Source organism: Nyctibius grandis, chromosome 12, assembly GCF_013368605.1.
Source record: "Nyctibius grandis isolate bNycGra1 chromosome 12, bNycGra1.pri, whole genome shotgun sequence".
NCBI lineage: Eukaryota > Metazoa > Chordata > Aves > Nyctibiiformes > Nyctibiidae > Nyctibius > Nyctibius grandis.
The window spans coordinates 8,003,435-8,015,016 of NC_090669.1; the positions used below are offsets into that span (position 1 = coordinate 8,003,435).

General features: G+C 37.8%; 1 protein-coding gene across 1 annotated transcript in view; it reads right to left on the minus strand.

Moving 5' to 3' along the window:
* Window positions 1–6,835, minus strand: part of ADCY7 (adenylate cyclase 7) — a 31,597-nt gene extending 24,762 nt beyond the window's left edge. The window contains exons 1-4 of the mRNA XM_068411071.1: window positions 6,665–6,835; window positions 5,219–5,419; window positions 3,006–3,170; window positions 2,039–2,188 (exon numbers count right to left, since the gene is read on the minus strand). Of these exons, the coding sequence (XP_068267172.1) occupies window positions 2,039–2,188; window positions 3,006–3,170; window positions 5,219–5,419; window positions 6,665–6,835 (687 nt within the window). The remainder of the gene's footprint in view (window positions 1–2,038; window positions 2,189–3,005; window positions 3,171–5,218; window positions 5,420–6,664) is intronic.
* Window positions 6,836–11,582: the final 4,747 nt, after the last annotated feature.

Genomic DNA, 11,582 nt, shown 5'->3' on the forward strand with positions numbered 1-11,582 from the left:
TGCGTATTTTTCCGTTTGTTCCTTGTGACCTAGATGTGACATCTCTCTGTAACCACGAAACACACAAAAATTCAGTATTCAGTACTACAATTTCTGGATAAATGAAAACTTTTTTTTTCTACCAGTCTCTGTGTTACGTTAGCATTGTCTGATAAATCTTCTGGTAAAAGCTTATATTCTGTAACGAACAATCTATGCAATATTAAAACCCCCTTAAATGCTGAAAAAGCAGCAACAGATACAAAAGTGTCGACAATGTGCTGCTATAGTGTAAATGAACCAGGAACTGATGCCACTGAAATAAAGTCTTTTGAACTGAGCGTGAATACAGACTCTTCAAAACCCACTTACGTTGCTTGACTACTCAGTGCACTGTTTTACACTGGCTTTGACTTAAAAGCCTGTTCTTCAAAGAAGACCCTGCTAAGTTGCTGGGCAGAAGAGGAAGACAAAAAGAGAGTACTTTTAACCCAGGAAGGGCTCTACCACCCCGCAGACAGAGTCAGCACAGAAGAGGAAATGTTGCGTGGAGCAGCTGCAAGCAGAAACTTCTTCAGATGACATTGCCAGCAAGGTCAACACGTTGTGTAACTGAGTAAAACGCTGTCCCTTTGGACCAAATCTTTGTCCCCTTTTCCTGAATACCCGATGCAGCAGTATGCAGATGGCAGTAAGCTGCCAGGGTTACTTAACCAGTGCCTACCACCAAAAAGAAATGCCTTGGGATCACAGTTGGGAAGACGGAGTCCTTGAGCATCAAGTACTGAACTACACAAAGTATAGACAGCAGTTTAGTTTGAGACTGCCCCCCGAAATAGAAACACCTCCTTCCTCTCCTCTAGCATTTTAATACTAGGAGATTCAGCCTTGGGGAACAATTTAAACTGACAGCAGAGCCCCAGTGAATGTAATAGGGCCATTTGAGGCTGACATTACAGAGTTTTCAAGGAAGTGATGATGAACCCTGAACTGCATTTCTCACATCGTTTTCACAGAGAAAAAGTGGGTGTCAAAAAGAAGACTCAAAATTGTGTGACAAATTACAACACAGATGAAAAGAAAGATGTCCATAGACTTAAGCACATCTACACTTCAAACAAGCAACCATAAAAAAAACCCATCCACGCAAGTTACCACATCGCCCAAAGAATGAGAGCACGCTGCCTGTGTAAGCCGATTAGATGCTTCCCTGGCTGCTGCGTGGGGAAATTCCTCCAGGAGTTTCATACAGATTTGTCATCTCACCTCACAAGATTAGCATCGGAGGACAGATCACACTAGCAGTGTGGCATTTTCTTCTTTTCAGTTTGATCAAGTCAGTCACTTTTCAGCCCCTTCCTTTTATCTAATAACTGGTGGGCAGAGAACTCAGTACACATCAGCCTTCTAGAACTGCTGGTTTTAACCCTACTTATACCAGGATAAAAGAGGAAAGGTGCCCTAGTTTCAGCTTTGGTACTTCTTTACAATCCTTCCTCCTTGCTTATTCTTTAAATACCACTGGAGTTTATGGAAATAAGCAATGTCATACTCGAATACTGTAATCTATTATACTATTTTTTCCTCCATTAGGCTCCAATTTTCTTCTTCTAGCAAAAAAAAACCATTTTGTGAGACAAGAAAATATAAGAACAAATAATACCTTAGAATTCAAAACAAAAAAATGCAACCAAGGGAAGCATGAAACTAACTGCTGAAATTACAAGTATTTTTCAGAGCATTAAGGGCATGTTCTTTTAAGTTTCCTTGGGCCAGTCCCAGTAATATTTTATACTAGGAAAAAAGTAACTAAAATAACTGGCAATTACATTCCTGTTACAAATACTGTGATTTTCATATAGACAAGCCACAGAGAACAGCTTCCTCCCTTTAACTTCCTTCTTTTGTTACAAATGGCACAACTTTTATTTTTGATACTAGGTGGGTATCACAAAGATTGGACCAAGCCTTTCAACATGCATTAGTCACCAACCTTATAAAATTATACAGACTTTAGGAATGAAAACAAGCAATTAATAACATGAATAAGCTCACTCACTTGTTGCCTCTTTTCAATCTTCAATTTCATTCGGACCTGTATGCATTTTAGTGTGTATCTGTACAAATCCCACGAAGCAACTTGCATTTGGCGTTTGTGAAATGCACCCACCAAGTTACCACAAGTAAAAATGACAGCATTGGCAAGTAGCTGCACAAGAAGAAAAATATTTATCCACTGCAGAACAGTCATAGATACTTCACTAATACACGTACTAATCCCTTAAAAACACTCAATTCCAGGCCACGTTCAATTTTTCTCTTACCCTGTCACACACCAAATCATAGTGTTGCAATTAGCCAGGATGTACCTGGGAAATAGAAGCTAACTATCGCAGTCACGGGCATTCCCGTACAAACATACAGTAGTATAAGGAAAAAGAAAATTCTGCTATATGGTTTAACATTTGTTTGCCGGCACTAGTGTTTGATTTAGGGAGAAATCAGTCTACAAACGCACACATCAGCATGCTGTGTGAAGTCTGACACACACCTGCATCAAAAGAGCTGGGGTGCTCCTTTGAACACACCCTATGAATAAGTGTTGGGAACCCTGAAAGCACCCAGTAGCGCTCCCAGGCCCTGCTGACTCCCCAGGGCAGCAATGGCCCTTTTGATCCACCCTGTAGGCAGTGCCAGATGAAGTTAGATAGGACCCATCTGAAACAGCACAGATTGGGAAGAACGATTGTGACAAAGTTTGTCATATTTTGAGTAACTTAGTTAAAAAATTAAAATAATAATTCTGCTTCTTCCACTTAGGTCAGAAAACCAAAATGCATTCTAGATGAAAATAAATGCAATTTTATGAAAAGCATGAAAAAACACATTGAGCCTAAGCTCCAAATCCATGAATTTCGAACATCCATGTGGAAGTCTGGAACGTATCTAAACAGGATAGTTATGCCAATGTCAAATGGTAATATGACTAGGATATTTAATTACTTAACCAAGTAGTATTTCCTTACCTGAAATAGAATGGATTCCTTATTTTCATGAGAAGTCATGCTTACCACAACGCTTAGAACAATAATATGGGAAAGAGCAGAAAGAACGCTAATTACGACAGCACCTTTCATCCCAAAGGGTAGCATGGTATAAACTGTGAAGATTATGAATAGAAAGAATGGCACCTTTGGAAAGAAAGAAAGAAAGAAAGAAAAAAAAAAAAATCACACATACACGTTATTAGGTGCCTGCCAAAAATCACTACACAAGGAGGAAAGTAGAAGGATTCTTGCTCATTTTCAGGCTCAACAATTAAATATTGACGTTTAAAAATCACAATTTAAAACATAAGGACAGCAGTAGTCCTGAGAGCTCTGACGGAATTAGCAGCTATAGATTCATAGATAAGACATTTAAGATGACATATCACCTTTAATTTTTTCAGTTGTCGTTGCCCTTCATCCTTAATTTATCCATTACAGCTGAAGATGCACTTTGTACATCATGCATCAGGAACAGTGTGTTGTAAGGATAGCATTATTGAGTAGAATCAGATTTCTTACCTTCTCCAAGTTACTGTTCTGATTTTAACATCACCTGATCACGTGTGTGTGTTTACTCCATATTTGATAAAAACCGAAAAATCAACCAATACTTACTGGTGCTGACACAAGAGAATAATCATTATTGCCACTAAACACATATTTAGCTGCACAGATTCTACACAGTGCACAACAGTTCACTAACTGCTAGGGATCAGAAGGAAGGTCTATAAAACTTAAATCCATATTTATAGATTCGTTATAGCGTTTAGCTCATATATATGGAAACTAACAATCCAGATCAGAGGAAAATACAGCAGTGTTCCTGGCTCAGCTCCATCTCATCATTGCAACTCAACTTGTGCCATTCCAGACGTGAGCTCCCTTCAAGGAAGTCTCAAGGCCCAGACTGTACTTAAATGTTTTGTCAGAATAGATAGCTTGGTTGGGACAACAATAAACGAACAAACAAATAAAAGTTTTCATTCAACAAAAGTAATCTTTCATGTTCATCTTTACTATTTTAGCTGGACTAAAAAAATCTTTTCCTGCCATACCTACAGCCCCTGTCACACAATGTTCTGAATGCTGTCTAATAGTTTTATAAGCAAGGACAAGCAAAGGTCATATCTGCATTTAAACAGTAGCTTTAATTAGTGATAAATTCATAACTTGAAATAACAGTCTGAAATGAACTTATTCACTCCTACTTTCTAATCTAGGGTGTCCTTATATTTTAGGCTTTAAATCAACATTAATTAATTATTACCACATGACAACAGCAGAAGACACTGGCTTGCAGCACTGAAATCAGCAAAACCAAATCTTGCTTTGTTACATGTTTGTACTTATAGTTAAGAACAGCAAATTTTGTTTTTTCCTAAGATAATAGTTTCTTCCTTAAGTTAAAAAGTACTGAATAGCAACTGTAAATACACAGTGCTGGAGCCAGGCCACAATACAAATCAGATTTTGGCTGTTTAACTGATAATTTATATATATCTTTATTTGAAATAAAGAGGGGAAGGGGAAGAGTCAGTAAAACAAGATTAAAAGTCATTTTTATTTCATTAAAAACTCTTCTGTTTACATTATGAGATCTTAGGAGGAGTTTCCTACAGATTATGATATTTTTGGCATCATGAAATCGCCCATCTTCTGATCAGAGATACTAAGCAATGAACTTTAGCCACACCCAGCTATGCCAGGATGTGTCATTAATTCTTATTGTTCACTTCACCTCTCCCATTGATTTGAAAACATGCTCCCTAGGGCACACCCAGCTCTAGAGTCCTTTATACATTTCTTGAACACCACTTCGACCCATATAAATTAACAAAGCAAGTATTATTAATGAAAGATTCTCTTAAAGATTAATTCATAGTAATTAAGATTTAGTAAAAATCTTAAAATAAAAATACAATTAAATTATGACTTAAAGATGCAACTCCCACATAGATTTATGCAGTTATCCAATTTTCTCAGCTGAACTGTATTTTCACTATAATAAAGAATACAAACTAAAATTTACTATGATAAACCAATAAAACCAATTTAGGAAAGCGAACCTAAGTCTCAAGAAAAAATTATTATGCAGTTATAACATTCAGAAAAAATGAAGCACACAAACACATTCATATATACTGACTACCAGTTCTATGTAATAATCTGAAGGAACAAAATATACATACCTGTTCCCACAGTTGATAATCATTTTCTTTTTCAAAAAGAGATACATATCCTACGATTAAGAAGCAAATCCAAATCGTAACTCCAAATAACGTTAGCCATCTCCGAAATAGGGATTCGATACATAAAAGAAAGTACATGACTGCAAATATGACAAGAGCAGCACATACTGCAATAATGAAGGCAAGATGATAATGTGCATCCTGCAAAAGCAAAACAAAGTGTTATATTTGGGTTAAATGTCCCCTTTAGAAAAAAATGGAAAATGCATCTATACTGTCCTGGAAACAGCTTAGATAGCTTTAAAATATGCTAACCTGAGTTCCTAAGTAATCTAGCTGTAGCAGCATTAACACTTTCTGATATTCACACATACAGAGATAAATAATAAATACTATTATAGATAGTCAGTCTACCCCAGTTCCACATTATATTTCCCAAATTAGTGGTTTTGGTTTTGTCTTTTAAGCTAAGTTCTAACTATACTATACGCAGATGTACCCAAAGAAATGCATTTAAGGAGTTCAAGCTTTGCTAAAAAGAAGTGTAACAGCTCTTTTCCTAAGTTTTACAGGAGATGACTTGTAACATACAAATAGTGTTGCTACTTCTTTCCTTTTTTGAGAAATAAAAGCTAAAAGGGATACAAGTGCAATTGGTAAAATGAGATTTGTTGCTAAAGAGAGACTTAAAGACACTTTATCATGAAGCACAGTATTTGGAAAGCAGTGTTAGAGGGCAATGAAGGATTATAACAGCTTCCTTACTACCTTTTTACAACATTATTTTTAAATCAACTCCCCTTTTTACCAGCTGCCAACTGGGCTGGCTTGAAGAACACCTCAATTCTTTACAAAGAATCATATTATGCCACACAACAAAAAATTCTTTAAGCTGCATCTTTGCTATGCCTATAGGATCCCTGCTCTTTGCTAACTAACTATTGATACAACAGATCACCTGTTGTACTGGGAGATTACTGTTGTAATGAATGAATATCTACAAATCCTTTCAAAAAAATCACCTCAGGAATTCATAACCAATGAAGCACTATATTATTTTACATTTCTTAGATGACTCTAAAAAGAAAATATGAGAAACACAGGACATTTTAACTTACGTTCTTGTTCCCTCCTTGGCCCCTTTATTACTTATTTACTATTGCAGCTACCATTTAGCATAGATTATGATTTATTCATAACATATAGGAAGGAAAGAACAATCCTTATAGTAACTGTGCATGAGCCTGACAACACTGTCTCCTCTCTTCCCTGTCCCTTCAAAAACATACACAGCATTACATACACAATTACTTGATTTCTTTCAACATTGTAACTTTGATACCATGTGGCTCAAAAAATTATTTAGCCAGAAATGTTTTGTGTGCTGTTATAGTGATTCCTCATCACCTTTGAAGACATCGAACACAAAGAAAAAAGTATACTCACATCAGTGACAAAAAAGATTATAATTAGAGTAGTCCAGAAGATGATTGCAATGAAGAGCAGCAATAGCAGGAGCGGATGCTGCTGGCTTGTATAGCAGTACTTCTCATAGAGTGGGTCTGATATCCTGCAGTCGTCATTTTCATTGAAGAAGTATTTACCTTTAGCTGGCATTTTCCCCCAGGTTGGATGCTATTTCTCTCAGTTCCCAGTGCACACAATAAGACACAGCTGAAGCTACTGCTTCAAAGAGAAGTTTTGTCTTTTCGCTGCTGCTTCTGTGATCTTTAGGCACACAGAGTAACTCACATTCTCTGATTTTACTTCTCATGAGCATTAACTTCAGATTTCCAATGCAGCCAAAAGCAAAAGTTAGCCTCCCCAAAACCGCGGGCAATTCATCATCAGCTCTACGCATGAATCTCTAGATCAACTTGAATTTGTGCAGAGAGGAGTTTTTGGCATGTGGGTTTTTTTAATTATTAGTTTGCAAGTGTCTAACTCCTTTCCATAAGCTTGAATCTCACTTCCTGGGATGAACTCTGCAGAGAGACAGTAGTATTAAATTAATGTATTCAAGTTAAGTGTACACAATGTTCCCAAAGGAAAAAAAAAGTACATTCCTTAAACTTCCTATCTGCATGCTCTAACCAGCGAACAAAAGCTGTTTCTTGCTGGCAGGTTGGAAGCCCCACAGTCCTGTGCATGGGCCACGCTGCCCAGTGGCCGCAGAGGCAGGGCTCGGGCAGCGCTTGCCAACGGCTGCTCTGCGCACACCACTGCACCTTTCTCTAGCAACTGAAACACATTCTTATGAAAAATGTACTAAACGTATTTTGTTTCCTTTTGAGCAAAAGACAGAGTTTCCAGAAGCACATTGCGAAACTGAATACTAACAGCTCTTTTGAAGTGATGTGCGCACCTGTAGGTATATATAATCTTTAACCACAGTACACAGCTTGTATTCTTTTTCAAACCATGCATCAATTTTTAAGAAATCCTTTTTTTTATTCCTTTCACACTTTTAATTAAAGACACAGAAAATGAGAAAAGAATACAGCTGCCCGAGCAAAAATTTTTTAAACTTTTTTTAAAAAAAGATACTTAACATCTAGTTCTATATATTTCATTCAACTCTAATTCATAGTGTTTCCAAGGCAAGAGGTGCGTTCTGTTAACAATGAACATTAAGGAATAAATGGTATTGTTAATTACTAATGACCAATGTTTTTCAAATATATTTGTAAATACAGTTCACTCAATGCCAAGAGATGTAAAACAAAAAAAGCAGAGGGATGGGATGGAGGGAAGCATGAAAAACAGGATTTCAGAACAAGTCTTATTAAAACTTGATAACAGGACAACAGCTGCTTTGCCACTTGACTGCCGTCACCATGGTGCCCAAGGCCACTGCTCTGGGGAGAAAGAACCTGCTGAAAGACTTACAGAAAAGCCAAATCCTAGCCAATTACTCTCAAAAGGCAAAATGCTTAACCACACATGCGTTTAGACTGCATTCACACTACAACCAGAAGTGGCGCTATGGAAAAAGTTTCAGAAACCATACTGAGTGATTTAGCCTATGTAAATAGAGCCAAACACTAGCATACTACCCAATTATTAATGACCAAGCAGAAAAACACAGATATACCAATACTGAGACTGAACAAAAAGAGTGAACTTTTGTAGCAAAATGAGTAACTACAACTTCTTGCCCAGAGTATATCACAAACTTAGATTTAATACAAAAAGAGAAAAGACCATAGTCCATCACTTTTATTCAGTAACACCCAGAATAAACTCACATAGGTATTAAAAACGGAAATAAAATTGAAGACATCTTGCAATACAACTTTCCTGTGTATAGTTAACGATACACCTAATATCTCACCTTCATAATAAAAGGCCTCCCATTTTTCACCTGAAAAAATTCTTCTGGTACTCATAGCATCTGCATGTGCATAATAATACTCTTGCAAAGGTGTGTGAATGCATCTTAGAAATCACTGACACTTAAAGTAAGGAGGTGCCAAGAAGAAATTGAAATATTCAAATCATGACCTAATGCATTTTCCAAGTCATACAGGTGATTGCAGATTTACTTCACTTGAGTGTAAGCTGTTTTTTTCTGAAGAGGAAACTATCAGAAGGTGTGCACAGGGGCAAGTATTTTAATCTGAATTCATCTTTCAGTAACAAAGACAACTTGCTATAGACAGTGGGAAGGTTATGACTGATGCACTGAGGCAGACAACTCTTTTAAACAGCCTGAAGAATTCCTTTACCATGAGGGTGGGTGTGCAGGAATGCACTGCCTGATGTGATCCACTATACATAAGAGATGACAGGCTTGGTGTCCCAGTTCCCTCTAAAAGTGTATTTTCAGAATAAAAACAATGAAAAAGTTCTTGAGTATACTTGCAGAAATATGTGCATATATCCATATGACACACAGAGGGTTTAGATTCCTTCCAGAGCAGGTCTTATATTTGCTGTCTCTCTAGAAGTTGACCTTGGATCCCCTCATCTCCTTGCTCCAGAAACAAACACATGCATACACCTTGTGCTCAGGTGGCCAAGAAGGCCAATGGCATCCTGGCCTCTATTAAGAATAGTGTAGCCAGCCGGTCTAGGGAAGTGATCATCCCTCTATGCTCAGCACTGGCGAGGCCGCACCTTGAATACTGTGTCCAGTTCTGGGCCCCGCACTTCAAGAAAGATGTTGAGGTGTTGGAGCGAGTCCAGAGGAGGGCAACCAAGCTGGTGAAGGGTCTGGAGGGTCTGACCTACGGGGAATGGCTGAGGGAGCTGGGGGTGTTTAGCCTGGAGAAGAGGAGGCTCAGAGGTGACCTTATTGCAGTCTACAAGTACCTGAAGGGAGGTTGTAGCGGAGTGGGAGTTGGCCTCTTCTCCCAGGCAACTAGCGACAGGACAAGAGGACACAGCCTCAAGCTTCGCCAGGGGAGGTTCAGGTTGGACATTAGGAAGCATTTCCTCTCAGAAAGGGTCATTAGGCATTGGAGTGGGCTGTCCAGGGAGGTGGTGGAGTCACCATCTCTGGAGGGGTTTAAGAAAAGACTGGACATGGCACTTAGTGCCATGGTCTAGTTGACATGGTGGTGTCAGGGCAATGGTTGGACTCAATGATCCCAGAGGTCTCTTCCAACCTGGTTGATTCTGTGCTTCTGTGATTCTGTGATTTTGAGGGTAATTTTTATGATAATAGGTATTTTGAGAGGCAGCTTTATTTTTCCAGTTAGCAGAACCAAATCCATTTTCTAAAAATAACTATTAATTGCTAAGCAGTAATACATTCACAATTATGAGAGACAAGTAATCCTGTCTTGGGCTGCTTAATATTGAAATCCAAGAAAAATTACCTCACAGCTTGCTTTCTGTAATTTATTCTTCTGACTATGTCAATGAAAAAACCAGGGACAATCTCTATTCTACAGAACTATACCGTGTGGCTGTGGTTCAGTTATCTAATGTTCAAAAGATGTCAAATGTCAGCTTGGAATTATCTCTGAATATTATTTAAGAGTTTTACAGGACACCAAGTTGAAGATATATGTCTTTGGTTTAATCCATTTTAATAAAAAAAGAGATTGCTACATTATCGTTTTGTTTATTCCTCTGCTGATATACGTAGATATACATTACAAGTAATGATGAAGGACTCCTGAGTCATAGCATTTTGTTCTCAAAACTCTATTAGGTAAAGAAACCCCCAAACAGGACTTTATTGGTTTACCAAGAATCTATAATACACTGCATAAATGCTACTTTGAGATGAAGAATTCAACTCTGAACTAGTTTAAATTTGCATCCCACGTCCCACTGCCACTACCATACCCCTTTTTAAGAAGTACCACAGAGCAACTGGTGCTCCTTCAGTACAAGTTAAATATTTTTTAAATTGGAAATTACTTCCAACACACAAAATTAGCTATTTGAGAATCATAAACATAATAAAGATAATAATAAACACATTTTTACATGTGACAAACGTAATCATCATCTTACATTCAAAACCAGATATACACACACACATATATTAGTACAGGAATTGTATTTCAGCTCCAAAACCACTACAAACACTTAAACAACTTTTTGCCTTTCTTTTTTTAACATTACTGGTATTACCTCTTTCCATTAACATACAAGACAATCTTTTGTTTAAGAAACTTTAATGGACTTAACTGAAAGTGACCACTTTTTGTGCCCTTCCCCCTTCTCTGAAGTTTTCCCAGCAACCTTCTAAAAAAGTAGAAGACAGACTTGAGAGACAGAAAAGATTCTGTCTCCCTGATGGCATCACACACTAGTAAAACCAGCAATTTAACACACTCCTGTTAATATATTTAAGGATCGTGTGAGCTCTGTGCACCACAGCATCTCTCTTGCTTTTTTTGTCATTGTTTCTTGGAGATTTGCCGTTCTGACACCACAAGAGAGGTGTAACCCTAAAACGGCAACAGGCACAAAACCCAAGCAGCACTCCCAGAAACACCAGTGGCAAACACACCAAACCTAACGGGGACTGGATCTGGGCTGCTGCCATAAAATCATGGAGCTCTGATCATCAGTTTATCGAGAAAAAGCCTCATTTCTTTAGAAGCCTTCATTGTGTTCAGAAGAGTTAGAAGGAGAAGGAACAATTTGCCAAGCACATTACTATATATAAGGAACAACCCCAGCAGTACGGGTTGGAAACTACACTGAGAACCCACAGGAGCATCTACCAAACAAATACGATTTAGTCAGATCTGGGTGACCTCCACAGCCACCTGCATGCCAATTAACGTGAAAGAATTTGGTCAGATAAAGAAACTTGCCCAATGAATATGTAAGAACAAACACTGGACATGTGATAGGCATAAAAAATTGGACAATAGGATTCCTTCCAGAACATGAATCA